The sequence below is a fragment of the Sebastes fasciatus genome, chromosome 15 (genome assembly GCF_043250625.1).
Source record: "Sebastes fasciatus isolate fSebFas1 chromosome 15, fSebFas1.pri, whole genome shotgun sequence".
Taxonomy (NCBI): Eukaryota; Metazoa; Chordata; class Actinopteri; order Perciformes; family Sebastidae; genus Sebastes; species Sebastes fasciatus.
This window is the reverse complement of record NC_133809.1, coordinates 21,649,380-21,669,657: the sequence shown is the minus strand read 5'-3', so window position 1 is coordinate 21,669,657 and position 20,278 is coordinate 21,649,380. Positions and strand designations below refer to the sequence as shown.

General features: G+C 41.8%; 1 protein-coding gene across 3 annotated transcripts in view; it reads right to left on the bottom strand.

Annotated features, from left to right (window-relative positions):
- The window catches only part of prkd3 (protein kinase D3), a 45,213-nt gene that overhangs the window by 4,706 nt on the left and 20,229 nt on the right, over nt 1-20,278 (bottom strand). The window contains exons 3-14 of one of the 3 annotated variants that reach the window (XM_074659862.1): nt 14,959-15,097; nt 10,906-11,037; nt 9,862-10,019; nt 8,801-8,993; nt 8,601-8,678; nt 7,841-8,027; nt 7,269-7,392; nt 6,967-7,044; nt 3,188-3,464; nt 1,325-1,377; nt 876-948; nt 668-774 (exon numbers count right to left, since the gene is read on the bottom strand). In XM_074659862.1, the coding sequence (XP_074515963.1) occupies nt 668-774; nt 876-948; nt 1,325-1,377; nt 3,188-3,464; nt 6,967-7,044; nt 7,269-7,392; nt 7,841-8,027; nt 8,601-8,678; nt 8,801-8,993; nt 9,862-10,019; nt 10,906-11,037; nt 14,959-15,097 (1,599 nt within the window). The remainder of the gene's footprint in view (nt 1-667; nt 775-875; nt 949-1,324; nt 1,378-3,187; nt 3,465-6,966; nt 7,045-7,268; nt 7,393-7,840; nt 8,028-8,600; nt 8,679-8,800; nt 8,994-9,861; nt 10,020-10,905; nt 11,038-14,958; nt 15,098-20,278) is intronic. The other 2 variants (XM_074659864.1, XM_074659863.1) reach the window with 2 other exon arrangements.

The window sequence follows — 20,278 nt, the reverse complement described above, 5'->3', positions numbered from 1 at the left end:
GTGGGTAGAAATGGAGCAAATATGATCACGGTCACTATATCCTGACAGTAGTGCATGAGACAGGTAATCAGAAAAAAAAAATTTCCTCTGTGCTCCTAATGACATCTGCAAGATTTCACAGACCGGAGGAAAACAACTGATCAGAGCCGAGCTGGAGTCTGTCGTCTCCCAGCAGCTGTCAATCACTGGTGAACTCCGATCAAACGGTCAAACTAGGCAGCGCTGATCAAATATGAATCAATATTCTGTTACTGTAATGCGTATTTCTCGCCTCAAATGTTTTCAGAAACATCTTGTAGTGTACTGTTTAAAATGAGAACGTTTGTGACCCACAGCCATGTTGAGAAAAATGTTGCTGTTGAGGAAATACCAAGCACCGCCCACCAGCCGGAGCACAGCCAATAGGAACGCTCAATAGGAATGCTCTCTCTCTGAAATGACCCGTGATTGGCCAAAGTCTCCCATCACAGGTTAGATTTTTTAAAGCCTGATAACAGAGCCATGAGGAGGTGCAGAAGTCTAGTTTTCTCTCAGAGCACTTGAGTTACAATATGCTGAAAGGTTATTATGGAATTTCTGCCCAATGATGCCAAAAATATTCTGCCAACTGCAGGTTTAAAGTACACGCCAGACTTTGTTACATTCATTGATGGATTCTGGTCATTACCTGTAATATGGCCACCTCATTCCTTAGCTGGCTCTCCTGCTTGGTAGGAAATCTCATCTTGTCAATAACCTTGATGGCCACATCTCTGCCGCTCTTTCTGTGTTTACCTAAAATATCATGGGACATGGTCAAATGAATAAACAACATACAAATGTAATGTACAATTCACAGTAGAGCTATATTATATAAAATCAAAAGCGAAACATACCTCCATATACAATGCCAAACTGTCCGGATCCCAGCACTTCGTCAGAGAATATTTGGTACACTGAGGCGATATCCTATACAGAGGTGATTTGTTACTGTTTTTGTTTCTCTTTGAGTTTTTCCATTGGCAATCGGTAAAAGTTACATCATCGGAAAAAAAAATGTTCTTCCAAAATGTTTTCTGGTATTGCCAAACATTTAACTTTCGCTCAATGCAGAAGTGGAACTGACACGAAAATCCTTTGACCAAACACACTGGTCAGCAGCTTCCCCATTTGTGCAACATAACAGCTTCCACAGGAGGTTGTTGGTAAAGCAACAGTAGGATACCATTTCTGATTTTTACCACAACAGATACTTTAATAACACATGAATGCATGCATATGCAGGGCTGTGTGGGGAAATTGTGCAACAGTTCCTCCTCTAAGAACAAAAGAAGCCCGAACTCACCACATTCTCCTGGATCTGGCAGTTGGACACAGATATGCTGATGGACAGCTCTTCTGGAGAGGAAAACACATGATGTCTCCACATTAAAAAAAACACCACTTTATCAAAGCATTAAATCTTTAATTGTAGTCAGAGACGCATTGCTTGAATACTAGTGTTTTTTCAAGCTTATCGCAGCTGCATGCAATAAGTCACAGGCCCCACATAATGGAGCATTTTATTACACAATAAATTGGATATAAAATTGATCTGGGAAGCTATGTGTGACCGAATGGTGCAAATATGCAATGCATTTCATAACTGGGAAGTTAAACAGGCCACAGGGGCTAATTCTGAATACAAAAACAGAGATGAAAGCAAGAGGAAAACATTTGGCTAATGATACACACCAACAAATTTAATTTCAATCTTTGAAAACAAATTTTAATTTGAAATGAGGAATGACCATATAAATCACACCAGTATTTTCAGATTAAATATCAGTATTATTTACCAGTTCATCTACGAATACTTAATGAATAAATGAGTACAGATCTATGGATGAGGACTGTTTTAAACAGCTCATTGTCAGTTCCCGTCTTTGTTGTTAAAGACCTGATAGAATAACACCTGACTACTGTGAGGGAGGCTCAGTTTCTGCACGGTCATGTCACTTCATTTGTCACTACTGTCATCTCTATACCGTGACTTACTTCACAGCTTCACTTCCTTCAGCCTTTAGACTCTAACACAGGGTTTCCCCTGTCTGTAGAAAGCTGTGGCTGGCGACCTGTTTTTTTTTACCTCTTTAGCCAAGCTGATGCAAAGAAGGCCCTTCTTTCTAATTGAGTAAACCTCAAACTGTTCAACAGACATAATCAGGGTAAAGAAGGCGTTAGGTTTGTTTTGGCCGTAGAAGTTACTCACTTAGTTTCATGTTGAGTCAGGAAAAGCCCTGTAATATTACAAGTCATCACTGACAGGGGAAACTCTTGTCTGATACAAGGCACACAGTCATAAACTGACAACATTCCTCAACGATGTGTATTACAAACTATATACTGTATTTACAGTATCTGTCTTAATTTCAGAAATTAGATGAGTTTTGCAAGCCAAAAGGTTTGGTATGGATCTTCCCTATCGCCATATTTTCTGACGTCATCACCCAAATTTAAAAATCCTTGAACAAAAACTCTCAATTTGAATAAGGTGTTTCAGTGTATTAAATTAATTTGTCTTTTTTATTGAATCAACTTTCTTTAATGAATGGAACTTGTCAGCTGTACGCCAACAAACATGGATATTTCATTGGATTAAAACATGTTGTGAATTTTGGAAATGATTACATCTATCTTTTTCCAATAAATGTTGACTCTTGGACTTTACAACGCTCTGGAGTTATTGTAAATGTTTGGATCACAAGAGTTGGAAACAATCCTATGCAGCCACCACTGGAATACAAATAGTACGATATTTACAATAGCAAAAAAATATATCTTTTTTAATTAGTTTTATATACAGACTTTTGTATGAAGTATCCAGAAAGTGTGTTATTGTGATTTTAGTTATACATGTGCAGACAAATGCTGGTGCACCCCCTGTGATCTTTGGCGCCCCCCTAAAGGGGGCCCAGACCCCAGGTTGGGAACCACTGCGATAAAGGACTATCTGGAAATGTTCAATGAAAACATTATAAAACAATTTAATCACCTTTTGACTTCCCAGTGTCTACTTTAATATGATTGGTTGACTGAATTTTTTAAAAATATAATTTTTTAGAGAAGTAAATATGCAATATGTGAGTTCTATTTCAAGTTGTTTCCCCATTTCTTTCACCAAAAAAACTAAGTTTTTAGCACAAGAGAGCAGTAATCTTCTACTCACTATGATCTTTGCCCTGACCAGCAGCACTGGCCACACTGGGCTGAGGGGTGACGGGCATCAGGGCCTGTCTGATGGCTTTCTCCCAGCCCTGAGCCACGTCCATGCCGACCCCCGAGGCGGCCAGAGCGGGGCTGTGGTAGTGACTGCAGTTGTTCTCCCCTACGTAGTAGACCATGGTGGCTGTGATGATCTCAAAGCAGTGCGGGTTGCTGCCCTGGGCCAGATTGCTGTAGTCTCGGGACTGTTCCACCTGGAGGATCTCGGACAGAGGGATCTCCTGTGGGAGGGGAGAGGGACGGAGATTACAACTACTGTAGTAACAAAAACAAACTATAAAATATCATATTCTGCATTGAGAGCATTTTCATCAAGTGACAGCTTCATTCATTTCTTTCTTTCTTCCACTGAGTGTTGCCTGCACAAACAACCAGTACCAGCACACACAACCAATACACCTGAGGCATTAATAATTTACTGGTGTCAAAAACAACAACACTCCTCAACAACACATGACAGTATAAAAGACTCCAACAGCAGATGCCCAAGCACATTTCTACATAAGTAACAACATGTATTATATAAGTCATATTATCTTTGAAGGAGAGGTAAGAAACAGGTAAAAAAAAACAAAAAAAACACAGAAATACCTCACTGGATAATTAGATAAATACACATTTTTTAAATTCGCTCTCTTTACCAAGTTTCCTTCAAAAAATATCAAGTTACTAATTTTGTAAAAGTAGACACTACTTTTTTTTTTTAAAGGTAAGTATCTCATTTTAAAAAATGTAAACAGAAAATCATATTAAAGTAGAAGAATGCAAAATGATGTACCACCTAAACAATAACATGACAGACACTAGAATACAGACAGTAACACTCACTCACTCCAAAGGTCTCCTCACTCGTCGGGTGTAAACACACACAGTGTTGATTATATAGTCCCAGCTCTAACTTTCCCCTTTACTCTTCTCTCTCTTGTGAGCACATACAGAAAGGACAGTTTGGAACTGAGCACACTTTAAAAGTCCCCCCCTTCCCCTTCAGACTCACCGTCAAATCAAAGAGAGGGAGGGAGGCTCATAAATTAAAAAAACACAAGGGAAGTTGCAGCCAATGGGGGCTCGCGGAGGCACACGCTGTCCCCTCCGCGTGGCTCACCGCAGAGTATCAGATGAAGTGCTTGTGGTTAGCGGGGCCGGGTCACGTGAGCGGGGGCCCTGCGGCGGCTCAAGTGCTCTGGTTCCCTGATTACAAGGCAGGGCCAGCCAGAGGCCCCATCTGAGCACGAGCCGCTGGCGCTACCGCTAGCCACTGAGACGAAAGGCACGGCAACTACCGTTCTTCCGCGGGGTAGTGGGCGGGTGGGTGTGTGTGGGTGCAACGTTTGAGTGCGACAGGACTCAATCTGGCAGAGACAGAGAGAAGCCCCCTCACCCCATAAAAAGGCTCTTCAGAGAAAAGCCACAAGTACAGGGGTCTCGTCTTCAAACGGGGAGCCGTTATGGCTTCCAAATGGGAGAAAATGGCTGCCATGCCTGGCAAGCGAGGGACTCGACCACGCGACCACCACTAATCAGATTGGAGGTAAAAAAGAAAAGAGGAAAAAAGGGGAGGACAGTGGCCACACACTGATGAGCAGCAGGCTAGAAACTTCAGAGAAATGAGACCAGGACAGACGGTTTCCCGGATGCATATGGAGAATCTGTGGTTTTTCGAAGAAACCCCTCAAAGAACCTTTTTCTACTGCAGGAAATCATCTCACGTTATCTATCATTGGATAAAAAGTCAGCTACTCTGAAGGAACAAAGACCAAACTTTGAAGTATGAAAAGAAGGCATTTACAGCTATAGCCTTCAATTAGCCTCCTGAATGTCTTAAAACGTGCCAAGTTGATAATAAAGAGCTACATAAAGCTGCCAGTGAACACACCCTGAGGAGTCGGGCCCTGCTGAGGTTTTCCTCTCCAGGGCTTTAGTGGCAGGGGATGCAGGGTGTGACACAATAATTGGGAGAGAACGGTGTTTTTCAGGCTTTTTCTCACAAACATAAGAGGGAGATAGTAAGAAAGAGGACACAGCTGCGTATAAAAACACCTGTTTGAAAAACACACACACTCAAAAGTGAACGTGCTCTGGAAACTCTGCACTCCATCCCACTGCAACACAACTCTGACCACAGCTCAAAGAGGTGTCAAAGTCTCAAAACACACAAAGGCGACATGAACAATAAAATTATTACACCCTCCCACCATACACACACAAGCACACACACACAAAACCACCAACACACATGTGGAAGTCTTTACCTTGCAGGCTGTAGCTCCCTCCCTCGGTCCTCAGTGTGTAATTACTGTGCTATTAAGCCCCTGCGGCAGTGTAATGACTGACTACGGCGCTGGCGCTGAGCGAGGAAGTGTCACACACTCTCTCCACAACTGATTTTACATATCAAGATTACAGCGTTTCACTCACAGACGCCACTTATGTTGGAATGGATTAAAAAAAAAGATCAAAACTTTTTCGGTTTTTCATGCACTGGTCAATTTAGAGATTTTGGGCTATTCTGCTTCTATATTATGTCTCCTTGCAGACTAGTGGAAAGGAAACATCCATAATGCACATTTAGGTGTGTATTCTACTACATTTTGTGTATTTGCGTCTGTAGATTTCTTTTAAATTCTCCAAAAGTTAGCATTAGATAATGCCTATGCATTATGCATATTTAAACATCAAATTTCATTTTCTCAAAATGTATTTTTTCTCATACTGTGAGCCAGAAATCTCCACTTCAGTAGCACTTACATCCACCAAACTTTCAAATTTCATTACTATCTATATTCTGAAGGATTTTACAGAGGGGTTTGTTCATATATCATTCATAGCCTGATTTATAGAACATTTAATTGCAATAAACATGACGAAAATGTTTTTTTTTTTTTTTTTTATGGCTGACAGTATTTTCTGATTTACGGAGTGATAAAAAGAAATATCCAAAATTCCCTCTTGACTTTAATATGTCAATGAAAAGAAACAAGAATTTTGATCATTTGCATATTTAAACATTTCAGAAAATTAGTTACATAAAAAAAGAATTGCCTTAATGAAAGTAATCAACTGGGGAAGTTTCATGGTGGTATCTATTGGTTAAAATTTGTACCCTATAAAACTCACCGTATGGTTTTTAAGAATTCAGCCATGTTAAAGAATCATCGTGAATCAAAATTCTCCTGTAAGTCCACTTCTTTTTTTAAACTTGGGGATCCCTATTGTCAAAAGTTTGACACTCTCTTCAAAACCCCTTCAAATGCCCCATCTGATCTGACGCTACAGCTTAAGATAGTAACTTGTTAGTGACTTGATCCTTTCGCTTCAGACAGGGAAGAGACCAGGCTGCAGGGTGAAAAACCACAGGGGGAATTTCAGCGGGCCGAACTGACCTCAGCGCAGTTTACAGTTGCAACACAAAAGCCCTAAAGTTGAGTCACATCGCTACCGCTGGTTAGATTGTATTTACATACCTCTCATAAATGTGACACACAATGTTCAAACATGGCTCCCTTCTAATGACTTCAATAACACCACGTTTGAATCATAAGAAAGTAGTGTGATGGTACATTATCTTGTTATTCACTGTGGACTCAAACATCCAACCAATTTGCATTAAGCTGCTCCCATTTCTGACATCTTAATAAATGCTTGTGTGCGTTTGATGTGGAGGAGGAGGAGAAATGAATTTTCCACGAATATAGCAGAGATGATTTTTAGTTTTATGCTTACTTTGTAGAACTTGGCTCCGGTGTCGTTCTGGAAGAGACTCAGACTCTTGCTGTCCAGCCTCCAGAAATGTCTCTTCCGCTGTTCAACGGGGGAAAATGAAACACAGTTTAGTTAGTCCAAAATGACTAAACGTACGTCACCTACCCATATTACAGTATAGTTTCACGAGGAAAATACCTTCTGTGCTGAATTCAACACATGTGAACAGCTTTTGGAGAAGGAGTTTTCCCCAGCATACAGGCTAAGCAAAGCCCATTTCAGACTGGGCTCCTTTGTTGGGCTTTTGGGGTTATCAGTCTTACCAGGTTGTCCCTGCTCGTATAATGAACCATCCAGCCCTCCTTCACCACAGTCGAGCTCCGCCTCTTGGTGTGTTTGATGGACTGGACCACCCGCATCAGAGGGATGTTGCTGCTAGTAGAAGGGCTAGACACACACGCACAAAGATTTCATGAATCAATATGACTAACTCTTTTAGAGAAAAATATACTGACACAGTAACAGGTTGCATTTTAATTGACCTGTAGGCAGCTCATGAAACCTTTTATATTTGCTTTTCTAACCACCCAGTGTCTGGTAAGTCTTTCCTGACACAAATCCTGCACTGGAAGTGATGCATTTTATGTTTGCAGCAGTGGCAACACTACTGGAAACATGAAACGCACACTGCTGGTGTAGAATAAACACAGGAATTGGGCAGTTAGACCTGGTGGTTTAAAACATAACCGCAAAGTCCCCGGTTTGAATCAGGTCGGTGACCTTTGTTGCACGTCTTCTCCCCATTGTTTATTGTCACTTTTTACTGTACCAGTCATAATGTTTGTCACTGAAATGTCTAACTGGATAACCTCCACTTTAATCAACACCTCCATACCTAATAGTCTTGATGGGCTCTTCGTCCTTCTCTCTATCCAATAAGGGAGAATCCATGTCGAACATCCTGTCCTCTGGGGTGGAGGGTTCCTCTAGGTCGTCAAGTCCTCTGCCGCCGTCCATATCGCCGCTGTCCACCTCCATAGTATCCATGGTGGTGTCGGAGTCTGGGCCGGGGCTGGCTGGCTCTACACACGTAAAGTACATTAAATATATATTTTTTTAATGATGATGATTATTTTAACAAATGTATTATTATTATTATTATTATTATTATTATTATTATTATTATTATCTATATTAACGTTATTATTATTATTATTAATAACAATAATATTTTTCTGTTTGTTTGGCTGTTTCTCTTTTATTATATATAATTTATTTATTTTCTCTTCCTTTTCTTTAATTCCTTTTCTTTTTATTATTTACACTTACTTACTTACCATTATTATTATTATTTATAATATTTTGGCTGTTTGTTTGGCTGTTTCTCCTTGCTTTTATTTTATTTTATTTATTTATTTTCTCTTCCTTTTCTTCCTTTTATTTATCTATTTTTCTTTCCCCTCACATAAAAATATTGCTTTTGGATTTATGATTATGTTATGGCATGTTCTCTGGCTTATTCATTGATGTATGATGAAACAATTAGGTATCTTAGAGAACAGAGTACATGTATAATAATTTTAAAAAAAACATTAGTTATGCATATATTTGAAAGTGCACATATCAGAGCTATACAACTGTGACTGTAAACTTACCTCCATTGAAGTCCACCTCCCCCAAACAGTCTCTAGGTACCTTTGAAGCACATCGCTTATGGCAGTTGAATCTACAATCTGGCAGATAAAATTTAAAAAATGACTCAAACACATGATAATGAAAGTAAAGCATCACCAAAAATGTTCTTAAAAAAAAAAAAACAATGTCTTTGAAACCCCTTCACATATAGTAGTCCTACCTTTACACTGCATGCCCTGGCGAAAGAGACCCTTGAGCAGACGCTTGCAGTACTGGCAGATAGTGGGACGAGTGTAGGTGTGAATGGCGAAGGTGTGCGGCACCTTGACCCGTCCCAGCACCATCTTCTCCATCCAGATGGGCCTGCCGCTCCAGGACAGGATCCGCTTCCCTGCCTCCTGATGGGACCTCTGCTGCGGGGGTTGGAAGATGGAGGGACATTGGGAAGAATTAAAAACCATATGCAGGAAGGAAGTGAAGGGGAAAAATAAAGAAACAACAGTCTCGAAGGGAGTATTCGAGTGATAGGGAAAGACAGAGTGAATAATGACATGGCAGAACAAGAAGAGAAAGAAATCAGTGGAAAAAGGAAAAAGAAATCTGTCATACTGAGTCTGCATGACTTTGCATAGTTAACACGATCCCACTGGTCCAAAACCGGTTATTAGATTTGTCATGTTTTTACCACATATGAGCATTTAGTTCAGATTTTATATGATAAATCAAGCTGGAAGCTCCTGACAGAAATGGGAAGGAAGCATACTTTCGTACTCATTTTCAGACTTTTAATGTCATTAGCATAATTACATTTCCTGATGACCTTTTTTGGGGACACACACAAGAGGAATATTCCAGTGCGGGCTTATGCAAAAAACTGTTTCATAAGAAGGATCTCTCCACAAAGCTCCGCGCAGCTCAATTCAATTTTCTGCATCAGTGGTATTCTACAACAGGGCCCGGGAGATTCACCCATGGAGAAGAGCCAAATTTGATAAGTTTAGACACGTTTAACAGTTGAGACAAAGCTTGTGAGCAGCATGCGGGATTGACTGCCTCACATTCTTGGCCCACTCACCTGGCTCCCGGTCTGATTTAGGATGCTGTCTAAACTCCAGCCAGCTCATTTTATGTGCGAGGATAATAAAAATCATTACATAATGTATCCCCCCTTCATTCAGAGAATAAGCAGATACTGATGTCTTTCAAACTTTTCGCAGTGCTCTTTTTCCTTCATTTCTATCCAAGCATGTGCGTTTAAGTAACCAACCAATTAGAACTCACCTCGTCCAGGATGACCACGGCATTTTCGACAGGTGCCGGTCGGGGGACGGAGAGGGACGGTCCAGGCAGGGAGACATTGGACAATCGCCTCTTCCTGACACCAGTACAGTTATTTGGGATCTTAAAGGCGCAGCGCTTGTGGTAGTTTAGCCCACATCCTTAAAACATAGAAACACAACTGACATCAGTCATAAGAACTAAGGTAGGATAAATGCGTCAGTACAACCTGCGAGGTGAAAAAGATGTGAACATATTTTCATTATGCAAATTGGCCACAAGATGGTCCCACTGATGGCTTGAAAAGTAGAATTTATGACTATGAATGTTTCACTGGTAAATAAATCACTACTTAAAGAGGACCTATTATGCTAATTTTCAGGTACATACTTGTAATTTGGATTTCTACTAGAACACGTTTACATTCTTTAATGTTCAAAAAACACTTTACTTTTCTTATACTGGCTGTGCTGCAGCACCTCTTTTTACCCTCGGTCTGAAACGCTCTGTAAAAGCCGAGTCTGCTCTGACTGGTCAGCTGGCCCACACTCAAGCGAGGCGTTTCAGGCAGTTCAGGAGCAGTGTTTCTGTGGGGGAGAGTAACTCCCTTTGGTGTGGACTTTGGGCTTTGTAACTTTGCAGAACTTTTACATGCACAAAAAAACTATATAACACACTAAAGGAAAGGGAAAAAGCACAAAAGCATAATAGGTCCTCTTTAAATTTAAGTCACAGTCAGAGGGGAATTCAAATGCCACCTAATGTCATGAAAATGAAAAGCATAATTCAACGAGGACTAAAAATGAAAGTCAAGCCGACGTGCCATACTTCCAGTGGGATCTGAATGTCAAGAATCTCCCTGGTACATTGTTGAGGTCAGAGATGTGGTGTGTTTGTGTGTGGATGCAGTAGGAAAAAGGCTGGATTTTTGTCTCTGAGATACAGTGAGAGGGTTTGGAGTTGGTTAGCTCAAAGGCTTGGGGTTTTGTAGTATTCAACTAAGTTTTTGTGTGTGTGTGTGTGTGTGTGTGTGTGTGTGTGTCTAACCTTCACATTTGAGCCCCTGCCGAACGAGACCCCATAGCATCTCCCCGCAGTAGTCGCAGAAGGTGGGGGCCTTGTAGGAGTGGACATAAAGGGCATGGGGTCGGATCTGGAAGTCTTCAACTGTGGCTTGAGCTAGAAACAATACACAAGTAGTATATCACTAAAAGCTGGCGAAAGCAAAACAAATCTGGAAAACAGTTTGTAACAAAAAAACAAAACAGAACAATGATTTGAAAAGATGAAATCAAAATGACAAGAAGAGAGAAGCTATTTATCACATGTTTGGCAACTATTTCACACAGTTTTTTAATATAAAACCAATATTGAAGACAATACACAGTCTCACTTTATGTGTATGTAATGAGAAAAAGTAATCTAATAGAACTGAGATTCTCTCTGCAAGAGCTCTGATACAAACAAATAAATATCTGACTTCAAGTGCTACATCTGCACTGCTGCAATAGAGGGCGCCACATCTGCAAAAAGACACTATTTCAATGTCATCACTCCATGTATGAAAGTGATAGGGCACACCCAAGAGACAGCATATAAAATGCAGAATGACCCTGTTGTATCAGTCCATCTTTGTTATTAAGAACACAATATCAAAACCAACAGGGCCGTGGACGCGTCCCTCTTCCTGTTTCTCTCTTATTTTCCCTTCATGTCTCCGTTGTTTTGTGTCCCACTGAGCTCATTGTTGGAAGCTAGCGTCGGTTAATCTTGTCTGTGACTCATCAAAGATGTGAAGATGAGTAAGATACTGAGAAGTGACTGCTGCCAAAACCTGTGTGTGTGTGCAGCTGGAGCTTCAGAGTTTGTATTAGCAACGTGTTCCTGTGCAATCATTTATGTGGACGCGGTGACCGACCAGGGTTAATCTTTACACTCGGGTTAAGCAGCAAAACCTGTGCGGTGGCGATGGTGATGTCATTGTGTGTGTGTTAGTTTCCTTTGAGGTGATTCAACCAAACACATTTGCTCTTGGACAACTGAGGACAGCTGTTGTGACTGTGATGAGATGCAGACTTGAACAACAAATATGACATGTGGCCAGTAAAAGAAAGAATCTGCTCCATATAAAGCAAAGAGAGAACATCCTTTAAGCAAGAAATCAATTAAAGATTTGGAGCACAAAAAAAAAAAACTTTAGATGTCACAGAAATCCTCACGGGCAATAAAAAGCCTTTCACACTGAATCAATCAGATCGGTTGATGTTGAAAAGAAAGCAACATTTCCACAAGCAGAACAAGGTCAAAGGTCAATTTTAGGGTCAACCCAAATAACGAAACCTTTTCTTAATTTTTAACTCACTTCCTGAGATATTCATATTCATGCAACACCATCAATACAAGCCACATTTCAGAGAAGTATTGATGGCTTGTGGGGGTGAATTGGGGTTTGATTTGAAAGAGAAGAAAGAACAGGGTCACATGTCACGGGGGCGAACATAGCTCCCCGGCAGGGACACATGAAAGAGCGGCATTCATGAGCTTTTTCACACACGTCTGCAAAACAACTGGCCGCTTCTTAACCGCCGCGGCGTTATGTAATGCTCGTCGTGCTAATTACCATCAAACAACAGCAAACATAAACTCCACACGTTGTTTTTCGCAGCGCTTCTCACGAACGGAGGGGCTCGCATGAATGCGCTATCTGTTTGCTTTGAGGTGCAGAGAGTTCCCATTTGGAGGCCACAAGTTTCCATCGGACAAAAAAACAAGCTTGCCGTATTTATGACAAACAGAAGTAAAATGTGATATCGATTGCGCGCTAAAAGCGGTGGTGGAGAAGGAGCTTGTGAACGTGGGTGAGAATTTAAGGGAGTGAAAAACAGAACAAAGGGACAATCGGTCAGGCCAAACCTCAAACCTCATGGGTCGAGATGGCCTCGGCGGTGTCCGCTGCGTCCAGGGCCGCCCCGCACATCAGAGCGTGTTTACACTCCGCGTGTCTACTACAATCACTTACTGCAGGAAAAACAAACCCTCTTCTTTGAGCCCACGGCCAAGAAAAAGCCACTTCTGCCTCCCTCTCGCAGCGAGAGAAATATTCAGACCGCCTCTCTCCCACGGCCGCGGAATCCAACAACAGGTTGGTTAAAAAACTCAACGGAAGATGACAGGAGACAAATTGTGGGGCTCATATTTTCTCTGAGCCAAATGAAGGGCTTGGGAACGTGGATCTCTCGGCTCGTGCTTACTCAAACAAACTTGTCTGACATGCAAAGCCCCTCTCATGAAGAGTGTTAGATGAAATATTAAAAAACTGCATGTGTTGCATGTGCAGCAAATCTGAGATACGACTCTTCTATGACAGTTTTCATCAAGTATATCTCCGGATATACACTGTCAAGCTCCACTGCTGGAGCCTACACCTGCAGACGGATTTGTTGAGGTAGGGGGGATTAGAATGAGAGAAAGAGAACGACAAAGACTGACACAAAAGAGAGCGCAAGACAAACACAGACAGTCAGAAACAAAAAGAAGGAAGTTCTCCAGTCTTTAGTCTACATTCCTCAGCACTGATGCCTGGAGTATCCTCGGATCCTGAACCTATACAATCATCCCCCGTCTAAGTCCCTGCAAACAATACTCCCAGCCCGGGAGAGAGGGGGAGATATCCAGCACAGGTGGTGTCAGGTGCTTCCCAGTGGAGACAGATGGAGCAGGAGAACGGATTAGAGCAGAACAGATACTCTGAGCCGTTTGTTGATCTCGGCGTTGCACAGGAAGCTGATTCATTCATCGCAGGAAGTGACAAAACACCTGCTAGAAAGGTGGACCATCTGATGGAAACTTTTGGTGAGGAAGAAAGAAAATAAACGTATCGCAACAAGCAGATGAGTGAGCGGGTGATTCACTTGCCAGTTGACGACATCAAATTGCACAAGAATAATATTTCATTTGGACAGCAACATTTCAGTAAGAACAACGGGACTCTGACCCACTGAGGTGCACGTGAACAAGACACTACAGGCTGTGTTTACTGGAAGGTGTGTCAACTATGACTAGGCACAAAACATGGAACACAGGGAGCTTCCTCCTGTTTATTAGTTTTAGACCATTGTTTGGACTTTAAAACTTGGTTTGTACTGCTTGGTGGATTTTTATGTCCTTTTTTCTCCTGTTTTGGACATCCAAAGAAGCAAGACCTTAAAGGGGAACACCACCCAAATTAAGAATACCAGTATGTTATTTCCATGGCCTAGTAAAGTTCAATCAATATTTGTGAACATGAGCTACTCTCTCTCAAAGCCAGAAACCAGAGAAGCAAGTCTCAAACTTGTGATGTCATAGGGTATAAAGTCTGGAGCTGCTCCATAGACAATGAATGGGGGACTGATTTTATGGACCCAGAATTAGTTTGTTTTCTTTTTTATATCCAAATGAGATTTATTCTATTGTAGTGTTGTCAGCTGTGAAACAGAAAATGTCCCCATATACTCATTTCATTCCCTCAGAGTCTTCTACAACATCTCTCCCAATTCATTGTCTATAGAGCAGCTCCGCACTTTATACTTGATGACATCACAAGTTTGAGTTTTAGCACTCTAGTTTTTGGATTTGGGAGAGAGTTGTTCATGTTTGCTATTATTTTTGGGACTGTCTTAGACGACCATAGGAATAACATGTATGAATTTTGAAAATGGCCGTAGTGCCCCTTTAAGTTTAAGTTTCTTTGGACAATCTTTGCTGATATTTCAACTGACACGAGCATAAGAATATAAATTAAAAAAAGGCAAGCCGTTTTTTGGATATCCCATCATTTGAATATAAAAACCTCGAAGATTCTCAATTTAAGAGGTATAAGCTGTTGAGACTGGATGATTAAAACCTCTTGTTCATTCTGTACCTTTGTATATGCCAAGAGGAACAGTTCACAAAGGTCTGTTGAGTCAACGTTATATTTTCCCTTTGCAAAGATGCTAAGTAGCAATTCATGTTAGTACTACGTTGTTCATGTTCTAACTAATCTGAGAAGCTGGAGAAAAACAGTGTACAAAACTCATTTAACACATTCAAGGTATAGTTCCACTGCAGCCTACATACCAGAGAGCACCACCTCTATGAGGTCTCCTTCGTGGATGTCCTCCGCCGAGGTCAGCCTCTGCAGGATGTTCTCGTCGCTTAAGTCGTGGCGGAACAGCAGGATCTTGTCGTACATGCCGAAAAAGCCACACTCCGGGAACTGGAGAGAGGTGGAGATACGAGGGAAGATATTAGTGAAGTTCTAAGTGTGATAAATAATGACAGATGACGTAATGTGTAAGCAGAATGTCTGGACATTGATGGTTAATGATGCACTGTGGTGGGTCTACATCTGATACAGCAACCGAGAGACAAAGAATGAAAAAGAGATACTGATCAACCTTGTTACTCTGACATGTATTTACAATCTTTTCTGTAGTAAACCTCCTGTAAATTACACACAAGCGCACACATGTTACGTCATTACCAGTGGCTTACATCACCACCAGTATGGGAACTGGAGTATTCTCAGGAAGAGAGCTCCTGCTGAGACTTCCTTTCTTCCCTTAAGAGGACTCTACACTATAAAATACCACTCAAAGGACCATTCAGAGAAGAAGAAGCATTTGATGTATTAGTTATTTTCTTTAATATGTGTACACAATGAAAAATCATCTGGACTCCAGCATGGCCAAGACCCCCGACCTCGTCAGTCACCGTCACTTACGATGTCTGGGCCAAACTAAACCTAGACAAGTCCGGGTCTGACCTGGAGCTGAGTGCACAGACGTAAAGTCATGTGATCAAGGAAGGTGGCGGAGAGGAGGGTGGGAGGAGGAGGTAAACATCCTGAGAGGAGTAGAGGAGAATCAGCTCACAGGAAGTGCAGCGCCAGTCAATACTGAGTCACTTCCTGTGCTGAGGCCAGCCCATAGCCTCTTAGAGAGCAATGTTCTTGACACAGCCAAATTATATGAACACATACACAAAAAAGTATAAATGCAAATATCTACTATACACATACACCGTTTTGAATACCAGCTCTCCTGTCCTGCACAGCATAACATCACTTTGCCAACCTGACAGTGCAGAAAAAGCCGATCAACAGTAGATGGATGTTCAGAGCTGTCCCGCATGGTTTGTATCAAAGTGGGATTTGGGGCGTAGTAATTTTTTACACCGTGCCTTGGGCCCGGTCTCGGTGCCAAGCAGGCTGGTACTGGAGGATCCACCAGCTGTTTCCCCCTGAACCAGGGTCACACACAATGGGCCACATAGAACAATGCCACTGCGGCCCAGGAGCACCAGGGTTGGCAAAGCGTCTGGGCACGGGGATGCACAAGACACCTGCAGCCTCTCAGCTGCCAAGAAACACAGATACAGAGACGGCGAGACAGATTGATGGCTCAGGAAAACATGGGTGTATCAGGTGACTCGTGTCAAAAAAGCCGGAGTGAAATGCAAAAGGCAAAAATGTGATTCTGCACAGAAACTGATGACTACTGAGGCCTCCTCTGTTCTTTCAGGCAGCAGAGTGGACTAGTGGTTGGACAGAGAGACACTCCAACAAAGGACCTGGTCCCCCTGCCCCCAACTTACACTCTGATCTCCCAGTGGAGGAGAACAAGTTCCCTTCAGGGATCAATAAAGTACAACATCATAACACATAACATCACTTCTTGTACAGCAATGGGTTTTTTCCCATGAAAGACTCTGCTTAGAATAGCATTCATCAACTGTCTACAGGCTCACTCTAGGAATAAAGAACATGTAGCTATGGCAGCAATATTTCCTCGGTGTACATAATATACAACGGTTGCGCTGCACACGATGCAATGTAAGACACGCTGGACCAATCAGTCAGTAACCATGATATTGTTTTTGGAAAGATACAAAGCTGTTGAGCATTCCAGATGTGCTATATATTCAATTGAGATGCATAACTCACTGGCAGATATCTCAAAACCAAAACCATCAGTGTTGCTAGATTCTACTGGGGATATTTGGGAAAAAATGTGTTGAACCTTTTACATAAATATGACAATTCAATTCTAAGTGAATGTGTGTTGAATTACTGCATTATGTCCATCTCAAAATTACCCCAATAATTGCTAGAATGGTCCTTCCCAAATGGGGATACTGAGGTTGTGTGAGGTTAAAGCTTGCATATAGTGTGAAATTACAGTATGTACAGTATGTACTGCATGTACTGCATTTTACAAACCAAAAAAAGGCCCTGGGTTCAAATCATAGGGTGTACATGAGCATGTTTGGCTAGAAAGATACAACAACTAACCATAATATTTCTATAACTACATTTATGATCAATTTGAGAAATGTTCTATTACACAGACTCATGATGGTTATGGAAAGTTAAAGTTTCATCTCCTCTCTCGTACAATTACTGAGCCTCCGGCTGCGTGACTACTTCCCTCGGAGCAGCTGTCAATCACAGCTGTCAATCATGACGTCTCACCCCCCTTTATATAGCATCAAATAACTAATTTAAATCAAACTTATCAGATAAATCAACACTTGAATATACATCAGCATGATGAGAACTACCTAAAATGACAGAAATCATCTTTGGGAAAAATCAATTTGACTTGTACTTTGAATTTTAGTTTGGCCCATGTCCCATCTGCTAAGGGGGCGGGATTTATGAGCTATATTGCAGCCAGCCACCAGGGGGCGATCGAGATGTTTTGGCTTCACTTTTGGGGAGCTGTCAAGTCGATTATTATTATATACAGTCTATGGTTCCAATTCATTGGAGGTTTGTTGGAAATAGAAACACAACATTCTGACTTACACTCACAATCACACGGACACAACCATCAACCAACCCCTGAGTGAAGATGATCTCCACTGCATCAAACACGAGACGCTAACAGGAGAAAATTTTGCTCGGCTCCGACTGTAACACAAGGCACGTGCCTGCATAATGGAACATTTCCAACTCGCCCCCTCCTTCTGACATACCTACATCCTAAACCTTGTCACCCTCTGAGGTGATTAATTGCTACATGGCTCAAACCAACACCACACAGGCCGTGGGGGCATCCTTCCTGAGCCGGCTGCGGTGTCACGGTGGGGTTTTCCTCCAACTCGCCTGCTCTCGAACCCCGCACGCACATGGGTCGATGCCCAAATCAAGCCAGCTGGAGTCACCTCCTCTTGGCACCCCCCCGTGCAACACTTTCCACTGTACAGAACGGGTCCCATTCCAGAGCAGGAGCATCTGCAGGCCAGCACGTTAACGGCTGCGAGGGGCGGAGGACACTACTTTTTTCCATGCCCCATTAAAGCAAGAGGAAGCCAGAGGTACAAGAACAATAGATTGGCAGGTTTAGGACACATTTTAACAGTATGTTGTTCAGATCATACAGATAAAGTGATAATTGATGGCTATGACCTGTGGTTGCAAAGCCGAAATCTCTCTATTCACGTGTAAAAACAAACCTCCACCGTGTTCCTGTACACGTATGCACCATCACACACCATCACCCACACATGCTACTGCATACATCTCCGAAGCCCGTAGTGACTAAGCATGTCTTTTGTCATCTTCAAACGCAAATCCATTCAGCCGAGCAGCCGCGACCACACACGCACACCAAAGACCCCGGCGCGGAGGAGCTGTGTGTGAGGTCCACAAGTCAGCCTGGAGAGACGAGTGGAAAGGGGCTTTGCAGTAGTAAGCTTTTGTTAAACGAACTAATCCGCCATTGATATGCTAAATCCTGTTATAAGGAAAGAGAGTGAGAGGCAGGAGAGAAGAGGAAAGAGGGGAGATGATGGGGGACGGATCTGAAATATGGTCCTATTTCATTGGGAGCCAAAAACAAATTACCTCAAGACAGCCATGAAGAAATGATCTGGTTTGAATAACCAAGTGTGCCATTTGGCATTGAGGAATAGTGATGCTTTCTCTTGCAACGCTAGTACTATCAGTTGCATTGTAAAGCTCAAAATGATAAATTAGGGGAAATGACTCACAAGCCATAACTCATCCATGTACAATGTGACATTAAAAAAAAAAAAAAAAGCTGCGGCTTGTGTCGAATGTTCTGCCGAATTTTTTCGCTATCGCAGTAAAACAACACAAAACCAATGTGTTGAGGCGCTCGGTCACAGAGGACAATAAAAGCTTTTGTCGAAACAGAAGAGAGCTCACATGATTACGCGGTTAGGCGTTTGTGTTTCTGTGCATGTGCGATGTGTGTTTGAGGTGGGTGGCAAAAGGGAAGCAGTGTTGAGAGCGGTGCACAGGCTCTGACAGATGGCCATGTGATTACAGTAAGGAAAAGTATGCTGCTTGACCTCAGGCTGCCTCGCACCTTTATTAGGCTGGCAGCCAGCCAGACAGATGTGGAGGACAGTTACGGTGAAATGTCCTGCTACGGAGCCGTCTGCACGAGCTAAAGGTTGTACACGTTGTACATGTTTAGCTATAAACAATGCAATAAAAACAGCTATGTGCATGCGTTCACATAGAACTGCAACTAACGATACGTTATTTCCTGATGAACATTTGGTCTATAAAATGTCTGAAAATAGTCCAAAAAAATTCCAACCACAGTTTCATAAGCCTCAAAATGATGTCACCAAATAGCTCATTTTTCAGTTTATCATCACATGAGACGAGAGAAAGCAGCACATTCTCACATTTGAGGAGCTGGAACGAGAAAATGTTGGATAGTTTTTGCTTACGATTAACAGATTATCAAAATACAGTGGCCGATTGTTTGTTTTTCTTTGGATTAACTAGGCTAATTGATGAATCAACTCTGCACTATTGCATCTTTTTATTCCGTTTCAAAGTCAGCCTTTCATCCACAATAACACAGTGTTTTTAGAGAACGACAACGGATCTTTTCACAAACACTCTTCAAAGTGGATGCATTTGATAATGCCAGTTTTGTTATTCTGTATAATAGTCATGTGATCTCTCCCACCATCACACTGTTATGTGATTTGTTTTTGATAATCTTGACTGGCTCGGTGGCCTTCATTTCTACTCTAAGTAACTAATCTGACACATCCAAACCCCCCATTGTATAAACCTGAGAAATTCAAGCACAAATAATAGTTTAGAAAAGAAAACAAATACAATACATTGTCATTATACAAAGCAATACACTGACATTAACAAACCGGTGTCAACCAAATGGTGGCCTAGGACTTCCAACCTTCCACAATTTTCTCCAGACCCTTGTGATCTAGGTGTGACACGGGTCTTGCTATGTGACAACAACAGACAACACTTCTATACCCAGTAGAGGAGACTTTTTGCATTTAACTTAGGGCTGCACAATTAATCGAATATTAATCGCGATCGTCATTTGGGCTTCCAACAATGAAATGAACATGATCGACTGCGATATTGATGTTTAAAATG